This window comes from Chiloscyllium punctatum, chromosome 42 (assembly GCF_047496795.1).
Source record: "Chiloscyllium punctatum isolate Juve2018m chromosome 42, sChiPun1.3, whole genome shotgun sequence".
Lineage (NCBI taxonomy): Eukaryota > Metazoa > Chordata > Chondrichthyes > Orectolobiformes > Hemiscylliidae > Chiloscyllium > Chiloscyllium punctatum.
In genome coordinates, this window is record NC_092780.1 from 21,335,922 (window position 1) to 21,360,012 (window position 24,091).

The window sequence follows — 24,091 nt, forward strand, 5'->3', positions numbered from 1 at the left end:
ACCATACCCAACAATTTAACTACCATGTGTGATATTAGAATGCTCATTACCATACTCAAATGAAGTTACACTATCTCTTTAATAAAATAGGAACAAAATGTCCTTAAGGGAAGACAATTGCCATCCTTACCTGGTCTGGCCTGCATGTGGCTCTCGACCCACAACAATGTGGATGACGCTTAACTGCTTGGGCAATTAGGGATAGGCAATAAATATGGCCCAACTTGAGGCACTCACATTCATGAATGAATGAAAAAAGAATTCTCTGAATCCATATTGGCTCAGAGATTGCTGAAATGAATTATAGTGAGCTTATACCACTTGCTATTATGAGTTCATAAAATAAATCAGTAATTTATGGCTTCCACAAAATTCATTATTACTTTGTATTTCATATTATTAGCATCATCAATTGACCCTTGATTCAAGGATGGCAGATACTTGTAGCCATTAGTTTCAGTTGTAGGTCTTCATGTGAGTGAACAAACAGGTTCTCAAACTGCAGCCGTCTGGGTACATGGACCAGGAGGTCCCATAATGTAGTGTGCTCTGGAACATAGGATTTGTTCAGTTGAAGACTAGTATGAACCTTTGGTTCAGAGGCTGCTCAAAGCTCTGTAGCAGAGTACTGTCACACCTCAGTGGGACAAGCAGTTTGTCTTGTAGTCTGATGCCAACTGCATGTGTTCAATTCCCACACTGAGGTTACCATCAAGGACTCTCCTCAATCTTTCCCCTTGCTTAAGGCCTGGTGAACCTTATGTTAAACAACTACCAGTTGTCTCTCCAACTGAGAGCAGCCCAATGATAGGACTGTGGCAACTGTACCTTTATTGACAGACGTAATGGTGGCACAGTGGTTAGCGCTGCTGCCACATAGTGCCAGAGATTTCAGCCTTGGGAGACTGTGTGAAGTTCGCATGTTCCTTTCGTGATTGCGTGAGTTTCCTCCCACAGTCCAAAGAGGTGCAGATTAGGTGGACTGGCCATGCTAAATTGTCCCTTAGTGTCCAGGGAGGTGTAGGTTAAGTGGATTAGCTATGGTAAATGTGGGGTTACGGGGGATCTGGAAGGTTGGCAGACAATCAATAGGCTGAATGGCCTCTATCTGCACTATAGGGATTCTATTTAACAAGAATTACTATTTATTACAAGTAATTAGGCTGTAGCTACAGGTGAACAATTATGAACCATGGCCATTCAATATTACTAAATAAAACGCTAATTCTCTGACAAATTCCTCCTACACGCATGTGCACCCACACACACAACAAAAAATGCATGGATGTTATGGATGGAATAGCAGTTCATGATCTTTGATCACGTGATCTACTGAGGTGGTCTTTGTGGAGGTGGTCCGTGAGAGGATTGCAGCCTGTCCAGTCTGTGAGTTGGGTACTGGTCCCTGCATGCATAGTGTTCTTCCAATGGCATTGTAATGAGAGGTGAAGGTGCAGCATTCAAAAACAGAAGTCTACTATAGGTGGTTCGGAGTTGTGTCTCTGGACACTGGCAGGACCCTAGAGTGCGTACAGCCAAAGCCCACGTGGCATGCCTCGACATGCCAGTGATGGATGTCAAAGATGGAGGTCCGGGGGTGGTGGGGGGGAAGCAAGTGGTGAGCTGGAGGCGTCCAGTACCTGCTCAGAGTTTCACTTCCTGAATTCCTGGTGTCTTGTTCCTAGCAGTAGGCTGTACAATAGGATGCTGCACATTAATGAGGTGAGATCTACAGTTGGTGAGGTGACAGCAAACAATAGTCTCTGTCAACAGGCATCACACTGTTCTTTTGCAAGAATCTCATCTTGGCAGCAGGAACTCTATTGGAAAATGCAACAAATTGCTCCTGATGTCGAAAAAGCTCTTGCTTGATTTCACAGGTTTCTTCCAGATTTCACCACAGCCCACTCCATCCAGGACCTTAACTGGATTCATTGCTTGTTTTCTTCACCTCAGCAAATGCTGCAAATATTCTTAAGCCCAATGAAAGTACAAGCACTACAGATAGAAGTTCATTTCGAACTTTATGGCTCTCAATGTGAAGGTGCAAAATGATGTAGAAGGTTGTTTATGGAGATGTTTATATTGGAATCTAATATTGACTCATTCACTCACTCCCTCACTCAATCACTCACTCACACACACACTCACTCAACTCACTTTCTCGCACTCTCTCAAGGCAAGTACTGTTGAAAAGAATACAGGGGGTCCTTGCCCCTAAATGGAGATACCCTCCATATAAACATGACGGACTGTCAAAGAATGAGAGACAAGGCTTATTTCCCTTAAGATGTAATACTGCATTTTCAGCAAATGCCAAATAACAACTTAAATGTGCAAAAACTGAACAAACTGAATATCAAAAGTGATTTGCAAATAAAATAGGGATATATTTGTGAAGAAAGAATATCAGGGCAATGAATAGCATGGACCCCCTTTTGTGCATTTTTGCAAATTTACAGTCTCCCATATTTCACAAAATTGACTAGTTCTGGTAATCAAATGTTTCGGGGTGCTGTAAAAGATATTTTCTCTCCTGAAGGGTTATTTTTAGGCATTCAGTAACCAAAGGCATATCCCATTGTTACTTTAGCACTTTAGTACAAATCACAAAGTTAGTTGCTGCTAGTTCTCGTTACCAGGAGTTCAGTTTGTTATATTGATTGGCCCAAAGGGGTGCAGGCTTCAAGAACACACAGTGTTATGGTCTTTGGTTCCGAAGGCACAGATGTTACCGTCTTTTCTATTGCTTTTGTCTCATTCTGCCCTTCAATGTTAAAAAGGAGACCAGGATTTTCAGTTGTTACTTGACTTCTCGTGGCTCCCTTTTCCAAACACAATGTTTGCCCATATTTATTGTCATCATGTCCAGTTTCAGTGAAAAGTCAGTTGCAAAATATTCCAGTGTTTTAGGTTGAAATTTTGAAAGTTATGAGTATGACATTTCTTCACTGGGCATGAGAACTTAGATAATTAATTGTTCCTGAGAGGTACTTTAAACCATTTTATTGTACATCTTGACATGATCTGTGCGCCAGTCTAGTCATCTATCGTCCTGTTAGTTACATCATCCCATTACTAGGCCATTAGAAGACCAACAAGATAAACCTTGATCTTTTCGTATCTTTCAATGCCTATGAAAGCAGTTATAGATTATTATCCTGAAGTATTTTACTGCAATTTAACTCAATTTAGCAAGAATATCAGAATTTGTTTCATAGAATGAAATGGGAGCTAGTGACATCTCAATCACTTCAGGCTTACCAGAAGAACTGGAAAAATCCCAGTCTCGTTTCACAAAAGCTTTCCTCTTCTCCTCCAACAGCTGACTGGGAATAAGGCCCGCACTTCCTCCCTCTTTCACATGACAGGCCTAAAAGTCAAGAGAGTAAAAAGGCTAAGAAAAAAACTCATGATACTCTTTAATTCCAATCATAGTCTTAATGTTTAACATTTTATAACAGTATCTGATGAGTGGAAAACTTCAAGGTCCCCTGCCTGATGGAAATGTTGCTGTTACATCCTCAAGCTTAAACCATTTCTATAGGAGATGTGTAGCTTCACTATTTGATAGATTAGATTAGATTACTTACAGTGTGGAAACAGGCCCTTTTGGCCCAATAAGTCCTCACTGACCCTCCAAAGAGCAACCCACCCAGACCCATTCCCCTCCACTTACCCCTTCACCTAACACTATGGGCAATTTAGCATGGCCAATTCACCTGACCTGCACATCTTTGGACTGTGGGAGGAAACCAGAGCACCTGGAGGAAACCCACGCAGACACAGGGAGAATGTGCAAACTCCACACAGACAGTTGCCTGAGGCAGGAATTGAACCCGGGTCCCTGGCGCTGTGAGGCAGCAGTGCTAACCACTGTGCCACCGTGCTGCCCATGAATGGGAGGAATGCCACCATATTAACTTATGTAAATTACCTTCGTGAAAACAGCAGTTTGCTGTGCGGTTTCTTAATTATAGTTTTCCTATAAGGGAGGCCATGGTCTTGTGGTATTATTGCAAGGCGACTAAGCCAGAAACTCAGCTAAGTTCCTGTGTTTAAATCCCACCATGGCAGTTGGTGGAATTTGAATTCAACTGAAAACAAAATCTGCTTTAAGATTCTACTGATGATTTCTGATTGTTGGAAAAATCCAAATGTCTCATTAATGTCCTTCAGGGAAGGTAATCTGCCATCTTCGCCTGTTCTGGCCTACCTGTGACTCCAGACCCACAGTAATGTGGTTGACTCTCACCTGCCCTCTGAAATGGCCCAGCAACCCACTCAACGCAAGGGCAACTGGGGACGAGCAATAAATGCTGGCCAGATGCAAGGGAATCCCACGAGTGAGCAAAAACAAAAAAGCAGAGTAACTTGCGAAGTAAAGTTAATATTTGCTCATTTCATATATACCTTTAAACAACACACCAAGTGTTGAATAGCTAACTTCTCTGGCAGAGAAAATTAACTATTACAAATGGGCAATTTTCATTTCACAAGATTTTAAATCTTACTGAGGTAACATCTTCAATATTTCGCTTATTTCTCTACCTTATTTTTTTTCATCTCTTCAATTCTCTTCATGAACTTGATTTGACAGTGAAGTCATTACTCTGACCTACATTTCCTCATTAAATCATTGATCTGTTCTCTTGACCATCCTATAATTTGATTGGTTAAGATACACCTGCCTTGTTCATTGAGTTTCCAATTCCATCAGCTTGCAGAGGAAGATATCCTGGGATTGAATTGACATAGTTATGTTTATAACAGGGTACACCATTCATTGGGCTACTACAGCAAGGTTTGGATCAATTAATGTGAGTCATTGAGTTAAAAAAATGGACACCATAACCCAAACACCAAAAATGGACACCTCGGGATGGTGAAGCATTCTCATTGGGGTTTGCCTGAATACAAAATAAACAGTCAGGCAATAAACAGGGAAAAAAGTCACAGAAATTACCAATTTTTAACCTGGAAGTATATAGAAGATAGAATGATATCAGCAATATTAGGATTAGAGTTTGAGTTTTGGTTAGAGTGAAAAGAACTTAAATTATTTGATGCCAATATCCAGTATACAGCACAAATACAAGTGGAATTGACTGTTATTGGTAAGCTTGAATTAGAAAAAAGAATTATAATTGGGGTGAGCTAAATAATCGTTTTCATTCCTGATCTATCTCATACAAAATGCTATCATGAGAAGCTATATTACAAGTGCTACCTCCTACTGATGTTTTTCCATTGCCAGAAGATCCCGAATGATTTGTCTCATATTTCAAATAAATTTCAAATGTCAACAGCTGTGGTTCAGTATTGAGACGTCCCAACAGAGACATTAATTCACATCTGATAATCTCCGTTTATGGTGGGATTTATGTGTTAATGGCTCCAATGCATCTGATACATTCATCAACTATGGCACAGTCGTCAACTCGCAAAAAAACCCAAATAATCACCCACACCGTATATCAGCAAGAATGTCAATGTATATACAATTTAGATCTTAAGGTATTTATGGTTTCTGGGTTTGCGATGTTTTTTGTTGTGATCTTTTTCTTGGGAGATGTTTAAATTAATAGATTAGATTCGATTAGATTTTAATGTCAATGTCCATGCTTCAACATGGAAAGCTTATTTGCTGTTTTTCTCTGCTTCTTTCTCTATAAGGCCAGGCCAGGCCAGATCAAGCCAAGCCAAGCATATTGATATTCCTTCATTGATAGGAATGGTAACAACTACTTCCATCTTGTAAAGCTAGTCCCAGTGATGTACTGTGACAATACTATGGCTTTAAGAGGCGATTTGTTTTTGTCCAGGGTTTTTTTTAAGATAGGTTTTAAAGCAGAGGTGATGAGCAATCTATCAGCAACACTAAAGTAAACAGCTTGTGAGGCCTTGAGTTTTCTTTGTAAAGTTGGAACAATAGAAGCAGCCTGTAAGGGTGTGGACAAGTTCCCACAGAACCAGGATTTTTAGTTGTACTTTCAGCATTTGTCTTTGGGCTCTTGAAGAAGTGGAAGCTAATTTTCCCTCTCTTTGTTATAGCCAAAAGCTCATTCCTGCTACTGCAGTTGCATGTGAGACAATCTTTTTTTCTAAATTTGCCTATTGCCAAGGATATGTTCATGGAATGTAACTATATTGGAACAGTTAATTAGTAATAGGTACTGTATCTATTATTCTGTTAAATGTTTCAGTTGAGTTAAGTTATTCCAATGACTTCTTTCTTTTGTTGCATTTTAACTATAGTGGATGAACAAAGTGTGTTTTGGTTTAAATTTGGTAGTTTGACAAATTGAATTGCATCTGGAATGCAACACTTTACATTTACCTTTAACATAAGAAAAGTTAGGGTCTGGACTAACTTCTGAATATTTTGAGGGAGTTTGGTCTGGCCCATAACAGTACATGAAATTGACACGGCTCATTGTAAAAATCCATCTGGTTTAATAGATATCCTTTGGGTAAGGAAATCTGGCCTACATGTCATTCCACACTCACGGCAATGTGGCTAACTCTTAATTGACCTCTGAAATGGCTTAGCATGCTACTCAGTTCAATGACAATGAGGGATGGGCAACAAATGCTGGCCTTACCAGACTTGGCTCACATTCCATGAAACATTCATAGAAAAATAAATATCAATATCTTTATTACAACTTAATGATAATAGGTGAATAATCAATCATTCATCGGGAACTGATTTGTGGATTAGTTTATTTATAACAGTAAAACACATCGTAAGTCATGAAGCAGGCATTACAGAAAACCAACTGATTTCTGAGAGTGAGTGCAGCTTGTAGACTAACTGCCAGACAAAATAGCAACATTGTATACACTATAGTACATAGTGCCTGTAAAGATGAAATCTCTTAAGGTTTACATATAAGATTACACAGTAGTATAATGCCCAAGATGAAAAGGAATATTTCCAAGCCAATGTTTACAATGACATCAGATAAGGGCCAACTGAGGATAAATTATGGTAACTTGTTCAAGTAGATAGGTTTTAAGGATTGCACAAAAATACAGTTTATTTATATATATGTTAATAATTACATTAATCAAGCTCACATTCATTTCTTGTTCCAAATTATAATCGCCAGATTTAACTCATTAACACTCTTTCTTTAGAGTTAGAAGTTTGATAGGTCAAACCCAACTCCAGTGACATGAGCTGATTGAGGGAGTACTGCATTGTTAGAAGGTAGCATTTTAAAGGTGGAATGGGACACAGTGAACAACAAATGTTTCAGGAGTAAATTCCAGGGCTCGTGCCTTGACAGCCAAAGGCACTCCTGCCAATGATGAAAGGTGCAAAGTCAAGAGGATGTAATTGAAGAAGTGCGGAAATCATGAATGATTATAGAGTTGGAGGAGATTACAGAGACAGGAAGGGAAGGTCTTGGAGTGATTTGAAACAAAGGATGTGATTTTTAAAATTGAGATATTTTTTAACTGGAGGTCAGTGTAGGTCAGGAATGGGATGGCAGCAAATGGATTACAATACACTAACAGAAATTCAGATCATCTCAAACTTCAGGATGTGCAGAATGTGTGTCCAGTGAGAACTACATTGGAATACTCTAGGATAAAGGTTACAAGGCATGAATGAGGGTTTTAACCCAAGATAGGGATGGAATCCAGCCACACTTCACGTTTAGAAATGCAGTCTTGTTGATGGAGTGAACATACGATTGGAAGCTCCTGAAGGGATCAAACACAGCACTAATGTTTGAACCAGAATTGCCAGAGTATGGGATGTTGCTAGCAGGAGAATGAAAGTTGCTTTGGGGATGGAAAACAAAGCCTATGACTAACACAATATTTAGTTTGAGGAAAATATCTGATGAATGAGCCCTGGATGTTAACACCATTTTGAAAATTAAGAGGCAGTGAAAAGGTCTTGACAGATGGATGATTTGTGTACTATTCACACATATGCTATGTTTTTACACATCACTGAGGGAATCACGTAAATGAAGAGTCCAAGGATACATCCTTGGGGGAAGAGTCATCAAATGTAACAAGTCAGAAGCAGGGATAGATGACATTTCAGCTGATTCTCTGGCCAGAGCTGGATAGATGGGAATGCAGCCTGACAAGTACACTCCCATCTAGTAGGTGGTGGCATGTGGACTAGCTATCCGGAGTCCAAGATCATGATCTAAGGACCTGTGTGTGAATCCCACCATTGCAGAGGTGAAGCAAGAATGCTATTGAGTTAAAACAGACTTTTTAGAACAAGAGGAGAATATGACTTTAATTAAAGTCATATATATGTAAACAAACTACATTTTTATGTTGCAATATAATCCTTAAAACCCATCTCTTTGAACAAGTTGTTGTCATTTATAAATAAAATCTCGAACTAAAAGCTCATCCTATGGTACCCAAGTTGATTGCTTGAAAAATCTATTTGGTTCACTAATGTTCCCCTTTAGAGAAGGAAATCAGCTATCCTTACCAACTGTGACTTCAGACTCACAGCAACGAAGCTCACTCAAAACTGCCCCTGAAATAGCCAAGAGCCAATTCACAAGGGCAACTAGGAAGGGACAATAATTGCTGGCCTGTCCAAGGGAGCCCACATCCCATACAAGAATAAAGAATAAAGTACCCATGGGATAATGGAGGGGAGGCATTAGAGGAGGATGCTATGGTCAATTGTGTCATGGGCTGCAGATAAGTGCAGAGGGGGAGAAGAAGAGGAGAGTCTATTGAGGGGCAGCACAATGGTTCAGTGGTTCACACTGCTGCCTCATAGCGCCATTGATCTGGGTTCAATTCTAGCCTTGGAGTCTGTGTGGAGTTTGCATATTCTCCCCGCGTCTGCATGGGTATCCTCCGGGTGCTCCGGTTTCCTCCCACAATCCAAAGATGTGCAGGTTAGGTGAATTGGCCATGCTAAATTGCCCATAGTGTTCAGGGTTGTGTAGGTTAGGTGCATTAGTCAGGAATAAATATAGGGTAGGGGGAATGGGTCTGGGTAGGTTACTCTTCAGAGGTTTGCTGTGAACTTGTTGAGCTGAAGGGTCTGTTTCCGCACTGTAGGGATTCTCTGATTCATGATTCTGTTGTTAACACAGACAGGTAGGAAACTATCTGTGAATTTGATAAGGGTGGTTTCTGTACTGAAAGAGGACAGCAACTGCTTAAGAAAAACTCATGATGTATATATAGGACCAAGTCTAAAAACTGATACTTCCAAGATGTTAAAGTGACATAAAGCATACTGCACAGCCTGGGGGCCTGGAGGAGGTGGGCATTAGACTGCTGGAGGTGAAGGCACAGGTTAGTAGTGGCCTGAGTCAGGTCAGGGGCTTATTAGGTTCAGAAGGGTACAATTCTATGGGCTGATAGGTTCTGGCTTGCATGGGGGAGCTTAGTTTGGTCAGGGTGATTGGGGAGGGGGGGGTCAAAGGTGAATGAGTCAGTCAATTCAATTCAAATAAAAATTAACCTTTTTGGAAGAGTTTGTTCCAGTAATCCAGCAGAGTAGTAGACATAGTGACTGGGCTTACCTGCCACCAGTTGAGGTCTTCCTGATTCACAATCTGTAGAATATCACCACAAGTGAACTTCAAGCCAGCTTCTTTACATGGGATCAGGTTATCATTGGTAGGCTCATACTCAAAATGGCACTTCACAAAGACCTGAAAGATTTAAAAGCAGTAACAGAGTTATTGTACTCTAGTAATATACTCAGGAATGGGTGTGACTTAACTGGGATTTTATAAAGGAGTCACCATAGTCTCACTTTCCCCTTAGAGGAGAGACATGACTGGTGGCGAGTTTAACCAGAGGGTCACCATGTCTTAGGCAAGGGGTGACATTGAGAAGGTGGGACTTTCATGGTGACCTCAGCTGGTACAGGAATTGAACCTGTGCTGTTCGGTGTAACTCAGTATTATAAACCATCATCCAGCTGAACTGGCTAAACCCCAACTTCATTATTTACAAAACCATGTCATGTTTTGGCTCCAGCTGTCGTAGTCTAACAAGTCAGGTTCGAGAGTTTTCATTTTGCTATTTGGGCAACATCACAACTTTCTCTACCATTTTTTTATACAGTGAATTATTAAACTGTTTGTCCCAACTCTATTGCAAAACTGTAAGTACTTGAGCAAAATACATGTATAAATAAACTTGAGACTTCCTGGAACCAAAACTCTCAAAACACTCAAAAACAAAACTTGAAGTCTGTCTTCCACTTTTTGAAACATATACAAAATAGAAATACAAATCAAACTTAAAGTTACACATCATTTGTTCACTTTAGAACTTGAGCTCCCTTGACAATAATAAGAACCTTCATCATACTTACCAAAGGAAAAAAGGTATCTTTAAGAGGCATTTTCATCTTTCGCTTACAATTTCCTCTTATCATTATATCTACTCTCTCTACAGATAGATTTTACTTTTATGGTAACAGTCAATTTACATTAAATACTCAAGAATTTTCCATCCAATCATCTCCTACCACAGCCTAGTTTGATGACAATACTTTTTTTCTTCATATTTGTTACTGTTAAAATATCTGTTATGACACTATTATCTCTTCCTGTCATGTGAATAAATTTCAAATTGCTTTGTTCTAGCATTGAAGTCAAACAAAATAGTTTTACATATTTATTATGAAAACTTGGCTAAGGTAGTTTGCAGATTATTTTCTGGAATAAATAATCAACAAATTGAATATGATTCTGCATCCCGACATTACCATCATGTATGACCAAAGATGTTTCTCTGGCTTATTTACATTTGATGATTTAAGATTGTGTAAAAGCTTTCATAAGTTAACTCAGTAGACATTCCTTACCAAAAGCTCTAATTGTGGTCTTTAAACTTTGATTTCATCTTTATAATGCTCTTTGGGAATGTGGATGATGAGATGAAAATATAAATAGTTTTACTGAACTATTCATTACTTCTTTGAATATTGCATCTTGACTTGGTGGCATTTACTTGGATAATTCATATCTTGATTAAAAACTGAACAAATTTTTCCAACACCGTTTTTTTCTTTCATTTTTACTGCCTCAGGGAATTTTGTTGAAACATTCCATAATTGCTATAAAGAGACTGATTCCCACTCCTGGTTTTTGTTAGGAGTCCTACATCATCTATTAAGACTGCTAAATGGTACTTAGAAAAGCTAGCATTAGAATTAAAGTGCAAATTTAATTGATGGTTGGGGGCCCTGACATGTATGGCAAAATTTAGCAACATCTTTAAGTAAGTATTATAAGGCATAGGAGCAGAAATTAGTCCATTCAGTCCATCGAGTCCACTCCGCCATTTAATCATGGCTGATATGCTTCTTTACTCCATTCTCCTGCTTTCTCCCTGTAACCTTTGATACTCAAGAACCTCTCTCTCTCAGTCTTTAATATACTCAAAGCCTTCTGTGGCAATGAATTCCACAGGTTCACCACTCTCTGGCTGAAATGTTTCTCATTATCCCCATTCTACAAGGTCTTCCCTTTACTCTAAGCTGTGCCCTCGAGTCCTAGAAAAATAAAATCTGGGATGAAGAGTCTAATGGTGATCATGTATCCATTGCTGATTGTCAAAAGAACCCATCTGATTCACTAATGCCCTTTAGGGAAGGAAATCTGCCATCATTACCTGGTCTGACCTACATGTGACTCCACACCCACAGCAATGTGGTTGACCCTTAACTGCCCTCAGGACAATTAGGGATGGACAATAAATACTGGCCTAGTCAGTGATGCCCTCATCCTGCGAATAAAAAAATCTTAAATCTACAACTGAGTCACAATTTACTTGACTATCCTGAGCCATCTCCCCTTTTCTAGACTGTTCTGAGGGAATATACTCCTCTTGTTTCACTTCTACAGTTTCAAAATACCTTTTCTCATACACCCCTTTTTGAAGATTCCTTAGGGCTTCCTATTGCTGTCCATTTAATTTCCAGCAGTTATGGAATATTATTATTTATACCTTTATAGAGTCAGAGAGTCTTTCAGCACAGAAACAAACCCTTCAGTCCAACCCATCCATGCTGACCAAGTTTCCCAAACTAAACTAGTCCCACTTGCCCACGTTTGGCCCATATCCCTCTAAAGTTGAGAGTGTGGTGCTGAAAAAGCAAAGCAGGTCAGGCAGCATCTGAGGAGCAGGAAAATCGTGTTTTGGGCAAATGCCCTTCACCTTCCTGCTCCTCGGATGCTGCCTGGCCTGCTGTGCTTTTCCAGCACTACACTCTCAGCCCCATATCCCTCTAAACCTTACCTATTCACGTACTTATCCAAACGTCTTTTAAATGTTGAATTGTACAAACTGTACCTGCATCCACCACTTTCTATGGCAGTTCATTTCTCATACGAACAACTCTCTGTATAAAAAAAAATTGCTCTTCATGTGTCTCGTCATATTCTAATGGAATTTTCTTTATTTACTTTATGTAGTAACCTTCCTTCTTTATTATTTTTGTGCATCTTGATTGAATAGAATGTGAAGATTGTGAAGAGACAGGAAGAGGAATGGATTCAATGAGAGAACATTTTGTGGTGGGGTCCAAAGAAAATTATTTCAGTTAGGTCTATGTATCATTTTAAGGGCTAAGAAGGGAAGTTAGGCACTCATTAGTTATTGGGAACAAGGTTGAGGTAGAACAAGGTGAATCTTATGGATGAGAGTCAAGGTAGGAGAGAAATCTAAAATTATGCATATTTCGATCTAAAGCAGGAAGAATGTTAAGTTTATAAATATGAGCGATGCTGTTCCACAGACATTAATTTAAATATCAATACTGGAATTTCACATAGCAATCATTGTACAACTTCAAGTACTATTTAGTTTCTTTGCATTGTAAAACTCATTCTAGATCGGTGTTGCACAGTGTACTTCATTGACCACAGGCATGGGTCATGCTGTTTAAAGCAGCAACGTTAAGTTGAGTCGGAAAAATCTTATACAATACAGGTATATTTATTTCATTAGGTAAAGTTTCTACTTTGGTCACAAGCAGGAAATTAGATTGATGCTGGGCTTGGAATTATGTTGGGGGTAAGGTTTCATAAAATCAAAGATTTTAATAGGACAGAAGGAAGCCATCATGTCTGTACTGGCTCCCAAAACAGCAGCCCAGCTAGTCACATTTTCCAGCCCTGTCTCCGTAGCCCTCTAAATTAATCACTTTCAAATATGTATCCAACTCTCATTTGAAAGCTCGCATGGAATAGGCCTGCACCACTCTCCCACAAATCCTAACAACTCTCTGAGCTAAAGACATTTTGCCTCATTTCACTCAGAGCTCTCTTGCTGACAATTTTGATATTGTGAGCCCTAGTTATTGATATACCAACTGGTGGAAACAAAGTGTTTTTGTTTACCTTGTCAAATGAGAATAAGTTCAATTTCTCTGTTTTTCCCTTGTATCTAAAATCCCTCATTACTGATGTCATTCTAGTAAACCTCATTTGCACTGTCTCCAGGGCTTTAACATCCTTACTTAAATAAGGTGTCCAGAACCGAACACATACAGTACTCCAAATGTAGTCTGAACGATGATTTGTAGTGGTGCTGCATCCTTCCTTGCTTTTACATTCCATGTCTCTATTTATAATTTCAGTTATGTGGAGGGTGGGGGCTGGAGCTAATTTTATGACTGCTGCTTGATCTGGTCAAATTGTAACATGAACCTAGCAGAAAAATCATGGAATACACAAATACAAACACAACATTCAAATCTTTAAAATTCCCCCCTTCTTTTACACTGGTTCAGTCAAAGCCACTTATCACTAGAAGTGCATATTTACTTGAGTATCCATCATCATTCAGTAACCTAGGAAGCAAAATGCTCACAATGAGCAAAAGGCACTCTCACAATCTGCTTTTTGTATAACCATCTTGCCAACAGGTAAGTGATAAAATGCACAATGTGAATACAACCATTACAATCCATGTTCTATAAGCTGAGGATGTCCAAATGCATTAAACATGGAGGAGGACTTCATATGTAATTGAAATACAATAATTATTTCTCACTGCCTCCGCATTCTTCAAGATGAGCAACTAATGACTAACCATGCAAGTGGCAGCTGGCCAAGGTGCTGCAAGAACAGATGCACTTAGTTACAGCTTCCCTTCCACACTCCACTCACACTTTTGATCTCTCTGCCCATTGATCTCCCTGGCTATAAATGCTGTGCTTGTGTGCTTCTCTCTCACTTCATATGATGAAGAGGCAACGTTTCTTTAATCAAGACACCTTCGTGAGGAACACTGGAAATCAGAACGCTTTGGCTGAAAAATTAGATTGCTCAATTTTTGAACACAGAGGTCACAATTCATGACCTACCATTGGTTTTTCTGTCTGAGGCAGACAGCATGTATATTTCATGTTGCTTCAGGTGCCCAGCACTGCATGATGGCTGCACATGAAGTATGGGATTTAAGAGCTTGAGAGGTTAGTATGAGTTCCTGATAGCCTCCAGCCCTTCAAAGCTGTCAGTCCCTCTTGAAAGGTCATCGCACTGCAGAGCAGTAGGCTGTCAAAAACCATATTAGTAGATGGCAATGAAGAAATTGAAGCATCACTCTTTTAATTTAGAACTAGTCAAATAAATGGCACATTGGCTCAGTGGTTAGCATTGCTGCCTCACAGCACCAGGGACCCAGGTTTGATTCCAGCCTTGAGTGACTGCATGGAATTTGCATGTTCTTGCTCTCTGTGAGTTTGTGTGGGCTTCCTCTGGGTGCTTTGGTTTCCTCCTACACTCAAAAGATGTGCAGGTTAGTTGGATAGGCCTTGCTAAATTGTCTGGGATGTGCAGGCTTGGTGGATTAGCCATGGTAAATGTGGGGTTATAGTGATAAGGTGAGACGCTGGATCTGTGTGGGATACTCTTCAGGGGGTTGGTGCAGACTCAATAGGCTGAATGGCCATTTTCTGGACTGTAGGATTTTTATTCTAAGTCCCCGTCTATGTGGTCAGTGACTCAAAAGTGTATTTGCAAAGTGACCACCAGGTGTTGCTATAATACATTACGAATTCAATATGATCAGAAATGTATTTCTAAACAGCATTTCCCCACTCATCTGCAGTTATTGGATGCAATTAAATATAAAATTAAAAGCTATTTTACAATCAACAGTAATGAGTTACTAATTAACACACTTACAGAAACATTCATTGTAAGTATCTGACTATGGAAAATAATTACCATGCCCAATACAAAACACTGTTGTTTTCAACTGCAACACAAATCATAATGGACTTTTTTTATAATGAAATCTTGATAGGCAAGATTATACAACTCATCACAGAAGAGCTGATTGTGGCGCGGTCAATAGGTCTTATTGACATTAACATAATAACACCCAGTGACCTTGAATGCACAATTAAATGCAAAAACCAGGAAGTTACTGTCCAATACATCTTTCTCCAAAGCATCATAAAAACAACAGTGCACTAAGACACTAATCATTAAAATGTACCGGAGAGTGCAGTTACTGTTCGTTATCTACTTTACATATTAAAGTTCACAGAAAGAATTCACAGGTCTTAATTACTGTTCGACAGTCTTACTGGCCCTGCAAATTAACAAATGAGGAGTCTTGATGGAACCCAATAAATGCAAGAACCTTGTGCGAAGCTGAGGTGATATACCTAATTTATTTTTTCAATGTGGAATTCCTGCCAAAAGGAATCCAGCCCACATATGGACTAGAATCATAAAATGTTCATGTCCATTTCTTTTCCCTGCAAAAGGAAATCAGCTAGGCCCACTTTGCTGTCCTTTGCCTGTAAACCTTCAATTCTTTTTAGATATTTATGTGATCTTCCAGTTCCTGTTTGAAAGCCATAATTGAATTTGTTGCCATCACCCTGCCAGGTAATGTTTCAGATTTTAACCACTGACTCATGTTTTTTTTTTAAAAAGCAAACTTTTTGTTGTTTTGCAAATTGCCTTCATTCTGTGTTCTTTGACTTGTGATCCTTCCATCCACAGGAATGATTTCTCTCAACTATCCCTCCTGATTTTGAATACCTCTATGAAATCTTCTCTCAGAGAGAAACAGTTGCAGCTTCTCCAATCTATCCCTGTCAATGAAGGTCCTCATCCCTGGTATGTTCTCAGGAACTTTGTCTGCACCCCCTCGAACACCATCATATACTTCATGAGTATATGATGGCGTTAGAGACATGATACTTCAGTTGAGGCTAGTGTTTTTGTAACTTTCTTGCTTTTGTACTCCATGCCTTGATTTATAGAATCCAAACTGCCATTTGCCTTTTTAATTAATTGTTTAGCCTGCCTTGTCACCTTCAAAAATAGGGGTATATTTAACACAGGTGTCTCTGCTTTTACATCCCTTTAGAATTGAACTGTTTAGGATGCAATGTCTTTTCTATGTGACGTAGATGATAAATGAAGCAAACAAAAGTTGCAATCTCAAAGTCAGTTCTACTGTGCTTTACCAAAAAAGACTCAGAAAATTGGGTATGCACATAAGTAAAAAACTAGCAGATTGATGATATTGATTCTAGGTTTTATTGTGAATACTGAAAGGTTGAGCATTAGGACAAATCTTGAATGAAACTGTATGCCAATTGACAAAGCAAATCAAATGCAATTGTGCCAAGTGGTTAATCATTCCACTGGTGTCTCATGTGTCATTCCAAGTCTGGCCTTTCCACAGCATTCATGATCAGCATGAAACAGGTCACAAGGTAGACGCAGAGCAAGATCGGATAACATCAAGTTTATCCTTAATATCCTAGACCTTATTGCTAATGAGATATAGGTAACAGCCCTGAACTGTAGAGGCTGTGAGAATCAGTTGGTGAAAAAAATCTTAAGGATAAATCTCTGGATAATGGCAGCCAATGTAAGGTACAGTTTTGAATTTTACAGTATTAAGTTACACACAAGGAATCTCTGTTCACTTCATTGGAAATGCAAATCCCAAACCAATTAATGGGAATACGATATGTTAATTAAAGCAGAATTATACTTAGCTTTACATGAAAGCGCGACTGTATAATTATGGCAGTGCAAACTAGTACAGAGATTTAGGAAATAACTGAGGCAGATTACATAGCAGAAGAGTTTTTTTTAAAAATGGAATACTTGCAATAAAAGCTTTTCCTCAGGCTCTTTTACATGACAGCTCCAGGTTTAGAGATTTTCTGTTTTGATCAGAAAAACAGTGATTTGTAATCAATGTGGCCTTTTACAACAAATACCCTGTTTGTGGTAAAAGACCTATTGCTGCATCGGTGGCAGATTGTGAGGGTAGAACAGATCAGTTCTTTTGCAAACTAACTTTAGATGAAATTTGAAATTACTCAGCTCCCCGTCAACCCGCTTACAAAAAGGCATAAATTGTACCTTGCAATGTTGGCAGAGAGAAATTATAGAAGGTGTGAGAAAAATAAAAATAAAAATAGAATACACTCACATTAAGTGGACTGATGGGGGCAGTCAAGTCTAGCAGGAGACTCGGTTGAAATGTTTGTTGATGCTGTGATGGTGGTTATTATTTCAAAATGCTGGGTAGAATATGAGGAAATTAATACGTTAAATTTAGTGTCTCGTAGACCTAGTTCAGTATCTTTTATTCGTGTAGGACCACCTAAGCAATGCTAATCATTGTATTGTTACACTCAATTGATTTAGGGACCAAACTGCTGAAAACAATTTAACTTTGGTAACAAATTTGCTGAAATCTCATTTTTGAAGCTTTATCAAAGGCTCCTGAAATATTGAACCTGAATTTGAGGCTCCACTGGGGCTGGGATGAGAGGTTAAAACCAGTCCTATCCACCAGGCTACCTGTTCCATAGTTCGATACCAGTTCCTGGGTGATTTTATTGGAGATGATACAGCAGCAGCACCTGTCCTCACATGACACACAACTGATAAGGTTTTCAATGGTTCACTTGAAGCCAATCAAATGAATAACATTTTCTCTTTAGTTTCCCAGGTTCTGGGAGGTGGTGGAAATTACTTAACTCAGTTGGTTGGACAGTTGCAGAGTAATAGCTGAAAAGTTTGGTACTGGAAAAGCACAGCAGGTCAGCCAGTATCCGAAGAGCAGGAGAGTTGATGTTTCTAGCATAAGCCCTTCATCATTCCTGATGAAAGGCTTATGCATGAAATGTGGACGGTCCTGTTCCTCGGATGCTGCCTGACCAGCTGTGCTTTTCCAGCACCAAGCCTTTTGTCTCTGACTCTCCAGCATCTGCAATCCTCACTTTCTCCCAGATGCGGAGTAATGCTTACAGCATGGGTTCGATTCTCACACCTGCTGAAGTTACCATGAAGGTCCCATCTTCACAACCTTGTTCCTCGCCTGAGATGTGGTGTCTGCCAGGATAGACCACCACCAGTCATCCCTGTTTAATGAGAAGGCAATCCTCAGGGAGTATGGTGACAGTACATCTTCCAAGTGCTGCAGCGACAGTCTTTGTCTGCCTTATCGTGGGGTTGGCCACCAAAACTATTTTTTTTCATTTAGATTTTAAAGAGACCGGAAAGGATCCATTATGATGCACCCTTTTGTTTAATTATTTCCATTGCATCCTATTGTAGCTTTCGAGGCAGAACACCTCTGCTTGACCCCCATCTTGCTGTCTGTCCATTAATTTCCATGCGTGATTGTTTCCCTGCACCACAATTCAGCCTGAGGGTGCGGGTCAGAGGTCTGCAGGAAAATTCTATCCCAGTTTGTTCAGCAGCAATAAACCATGATATACAAGAGAATAGAGTCAACATAAACTGACCTTTTACCAATTGCATATTCTATGCTTTTCTTTTTGTGTCATTGGTATGTGGACTTTAATTGATTAAGTTTGTTTGCTGAAAACCAGCAATCTACAATGTGATCCTTTTACTTTTTTGATAAACATCCTGCTTTCAATTTCAATTTTTTATATAGTAACCTGGTTCAAGGTAGTATGTGTTTCTGTTGTGGTGTTTAAACTTACGTGCCCATTTCACTTGTAATCCATCCATTGGCCTAAGAAGCTATTTATGATGAGTGCATACAGCTCAAAATCTGTGCATTCAAAAATACAAGTGTTTCTTATGGTCTCGGCCCAGTTTAGGTCTTGGTAAATGCCGCCCACCCCCCCCCGCCCCCGACTCTGTATATAGGCAATCTTAACTTTGGAATTCTGATGTGATCTAAATCCAATGCCAAACCAATTTGAAAGACCATTACTACACTTCAAAAATATCGCAGTAAAATTCTATGAAAATGCTGCACACACTCAGCAGGCCAGATCTCATCTGTAGAGAGACAGAGAGGCAGACAGACAGACAGAGTTATGTTTCAGAGTGATGACGTTTTGTCAGAACAGTTCTGACGAAACATTATCGACTTGAAAAATTAACACTATTCCTATCTCTACTGATGATGCTGGACCTCCCAAGTACATCCAACATGCTTGGTTGTACACTTCATTGACGATAAAGTGGTTTGGGATGGCCCTGAGGTTGCGAAAGGAAGTATATGAATAGAAGCTTTTTCTTCTAGACCATTAGACATTTCCAGTAAAGTGGCATTCCACCATATAAGAGCATTTCATAAGCATAGTTACCAACAACTGAAAACTTCTAGCATTAAAGTCAAGACAGATTTAAAGGTAAAGGTTAGTTGTTATTTTAATAAAGCTTTCCATAGAATCCCAACAATATGCAAGCAGGCCACTTGGCCCATCGCATCCATATTGACCCTCTGAAGAGCTTCCCACCCAGACCCAAAACCTCTACCAGGTCCATATAATCCTGCATTTACCCTGGCTACTCCACCTAACCTACATATCCCTGGACATTCTGGGTAATTCAGCATGATCAACTCAGCTAACCTGCACAGCTATGGACTGTGGAAGGAAATGCACACAGAGCGTCACCTGAGGGGGGAATTGAACCCAGGTCCCTGGCACTGTGAGGCAGCAGTGCTAGCTAGCTACTGAGCCACCAGTTTTATTTTGAAAAAAAATCAATACCCAGAAACAATTATTCCACAGTGTACCTAATTGGGAGAAAGAATTAAACATGCAGATTATAACTATGTCTAAACTGCTTTTTGTTTACAGATTAAAATTCCATGATTAATCACTGCATCAAGGCAGCTTTTGCTTCTGCATGAATCAATTAGCACCTTTTCAGGCATCCTGTGGTGAAATGAAAGGTCTCTTATGTGAAAAAAATGATAATAATAAGATTCTAGTTACTCATTTAAAACCATACAGACCCTTTTGTATTGCGTCCCCCTCCTAAATCCCTCTACCCATCTTTCTTGCATCTCAAAATGCTCTTAAAATCTGGTCACCAAGGTTTAGTTTGTTTGTTCAAACATTTGTTTATATGGTTCCATCTCAAGCTTGGTTTGACAATGCCCAGTCTTGTCCTCACCAAAACACTATATGCAAATTGTCTCAAAGTAGCTGCTATCCAGAATTTTGGCTAAAGGACTCCAGTTTGGAGATTCACATTGGGTTCCAACTGAGGTCCTGGCACACATGTGCAGAAATTACGCAGGTAGTTTAAACTTCCAAAGGGTTGAGTTTTGCTGCTAAGGATTCTTCACTGATCTCAATGTCAGAGATTTGGGCTAGACATTTGCAGCTTAGCTGGACAATTACTTTGGCTTGTTATGCTGGTTAATTAGGAGAAAGTGAGGACTGCAGATGTTGGAGATCAGAGCTGAAAAATGTGCTGCTGGAAAAGCGCAGCAGGTCAGGCAGCATCCAAGGAGCAGGAGAATTGACGTTTCGGGCATAAGCCTGAAGAAGAGCTTATGCCCGAAACGTCGATTCTCCTGCTCCTTGGATGCTGCCTGACCTGCTGCGCTTTTCCAGCAACACATTTTTCAGCTATGCTGGTTAATACCAGATCAAATTTAGAGTTTATTAACTAAGCACCACAAGTAATCAGTTATATCATCACAACCTTAACCATCTGACTATCCTTGTCTTCTTGACTATTCTTTGACTCTTGTCCTAAACTTTCTGACTAAACCCAATTGTCTAACTGCCTCCAACCTCCTGATCCCATTACTCCATAGCCACCACATTTTACCCATTCACTCACCCACTCATTGACTGACTTGCATCCTTAAAGATCTTATCTGAATATGGCAGCTAGTCTCAAGAAAAAGGAGAGTCCTTTTCTTCCTTTGTCCCGCCTGTGTTGCTGAGCTTGCCTTTGGGTTGTTGGACTGCCCATTTCTGCTTCAGTTTAGATGGGAAGTCCCAGATGGAATTGCTCAATTGCACTAGGTGAGAGCAGCACACGTGACAAAACACCTTGCATTTTGAAGCAGGATTCACTGGGTGGTGGTTCGATCTGGGGATCCGTGCGTACTGTTTCCTCTCCCTGGCTGAGGGCTGTAGTGAGCTTCTTATTGTGCTGGGATTTAAATCTAGGTCCTTTACCTCTGTGGTAAAATTACTTAAATACTAATAATAACTATGTTCATTATAATTACTTTGAAAAAATTCGATATTCTACAATTAACTAAACTGCTGAGGGAAATGAGTCACTTGTCAGAGGCAAGGGTGCACTTAGCCTGAAAGAAAGCTTTGTCTCTCAGTCCATTTTGTTTATCTAGCTGTAGAAACTTTCACGTAAACCTAATTTATGGAATGCCAAGCTATCTCCAGCAAGATATCAGTCAACAATACAATTCTGTAAGACACTCCCTTGAATATAGCATGTGTAGACAGTTCAAAAGAGTACATTGTTGCAGCAACTACTATTATAGTGGTATAGTAGTGGGAACTTTGTGCTAGACAGACCTGTACTCTGACTAGATTTATTACAGATGCTGGCAATCCAAAATAATTGCGAAAAAAATGTCAGAACTAATTCAGCAGGTTAGGTAGATCAAGTCAGGGCTTCAATCTGAAACTTTATCTCTCCACAGACATTCTCAATGGCTGAATTCTTTCCTCTTTTCCAACATTTTCTATTTTTGATTAAGTTCTATGAGTGACCTGAATCATTTGACGGAATTGTTGAACGTTACAATTCTTTCATCATCTCCAGATCTGTCATTAGTAATGTTCATCTTGAGTAAATTCAACACATGCTATCCTCTGTAGATGCTATGGGTCAGTTAGCTCAATTGGCTGGACAGCTGGTTTGTTATGTAGAATGATGCCAGCAATGTGGATTCATTTCCTGTACCTGCTGAGGCTATGCCTTCTCAATCTTGCCTGGGGTGTGGTGGCTGTCAGGTTAAACCATCATCAGTTACCTCATCATTCTCTATGATGAAAGAGCAGTCCTCTGGAATGATGACAATTTTGCTTTCTATTTTATTTGGACAGGTAGTTCTTCTATAATGCGAAGGTAGCGAACTTGTGCAATCCGCATTATAGAAAAATCATGCTTTAGAAACAACGCTTAAAATGTTGGTGATACAATCACGTTACAGCCAACACATGTTTTAAAAGTTTGTGCTTCAGAAACAGTGTCCCCAATTCATCAATCATGTTATTGTGAACTTGCATGAATGAAACATGCATTAAGCAGAACAACCTGTAGTTTGAGGCTCACTATTCATTCAATAGATGATTATCTATTAACATAGACAGTATTTATCTTTAGCATTTTCTATCACAGTCCTTATACAATAAAGATATTAAAGCCACTCACAAGATATAAAGCAAAATTTGAAACTTAGACATATAAGACGGATTAGGCAAAAGTGAGGACTGTAGATGCTGGAGACCAGAGTTTAGATCAGAGTGGTGCTGGAAAAGCACAGTAGATCAGGCAGCATCCGAGGAGCAGACTGATGACCAAGGTTGGTCAAAGAACTGGGTTTTAAGAAGCTCTATACAGGAGTAAAAACAGAGGCAGAGAAGCAAAGGCATTTAGTGAGGGAATTCCAGAGTTTAGGGTCAAGGCAGCTGAATGGTGGTGAAGTTAAAATCAGGTATGCTCAATAGACCATATGGATAATATTGGGAAGGACTGTGTGGCTGAAAGCAATCACAGATATAGGAAGGAATGATGACTTGGAAGGACATGAAAACAAAATGAGAACCTCAAAATCAAAACATTTCTTATTCAGGAGCCAGGGAAGAGTTGCTAGCACAGGAATGCTGGAAGAAAAAAAACTTGATTCAGTGAGGACACGGTCACTAGAGCTTTGAAATAACCTCAAGTTTACCAAAGATGGAACTTGTAAAGCTAGCCTTGTGGTGTCCACTGGAATACTGAAGTCTAGAGCTTTCAAAGGCACAGATTATAGTTTTATCAACTGATGAATTAAGGCAGATGCAATGTTGTGAAACAATACAAAGTTGGAAATTGGTGGCCTTAGTGATGGTGTGGATATATTTTGGAAGTTCATACCAGCTGGAAGGTAACTTCTGAATTGCAAGCAGATGGTTGCTGGGGAGAGACATAGAATTGGTAGCTTGAGATCAGAGCTTGTGGGGGTGGTGGTGGTGAGGAGAGGGAAGGGGATTGGGGTTAGAGGTGAGTAGCAAAAGCAATGATTTTAGCTTTTCATATATTCAGTAGGAGCATATTTCAAGCAGTTTGATAATCTGGCAACAGTGGACAACTCAGAGATGTGGTGAAGGTAGAGCTGAATATCATCAATGCAAATGTACAGGAAAACTGTGATATTTCCTCCTTTCATCATCTTTGGGAAACACACAGAAATACATTGCATAAACACATAAAAAGAGCATAATAAAGGTTTGGAAAATCAGTCACAATTGATCCTTTCATGAATGAGAAATACATGCATACAGATGTAAATGTAATTTGTCAATTACTTACATCAAAAAACGTGCTGATAGCAGTACAACATGAGAGCTGGTGATTCTCATTTATTGTTTTAACAATAATGTCCAAAAGATAAAACTAATTGGCAACAAAATGACTGTACTCACACAACCTGTTGGGGTAATTGAGAGTTACTGAGCTATTATTGCAGATACCTGCATTCTGATTGTTAATTTACACATCTAAAGATAAGAGCGCTATAACTAGAAAGTCAGATAAGATAACATCAGAACAGACTATGAGTTTTAACTGAAGTACAGCACATTTTCATGGGACATGAATTGTTCATTTTG

General features: G+C 39.4%; 1 protein-coding gene across 9 annotated transcripts in view; it reads right to left on the bottom strand.

Annotated features, from left to right (window-relative positions):
• The window catches only part of mpp2b (MAGUK p55 scaffold protein 2b), a 537,853-nt gene that overhangs the window by 22,725 nt on the left and 491,037 nt on the right, over positions 1-24,091 (bottom strand). For all 9 annotated transcript variants that reach the window (XM_072561617.1, XM_072561616.1, XM_072561619.1 and 6 more), the window contains 2 exons: positions 9,534-9,665; positions 3,265-3,373 (listed from right to left, as the gene is read on the bottom strand). In XM_072561617.1, the coding sequence (XP_072417718.1) occupies positions 3,265-3,373; positions 9,534-9,665 (241 nt within the window). The remainder of the gene's footprint in view (positions 1-3,264; positions 3,374-9,533; positions 9,666-24,091) is intronic.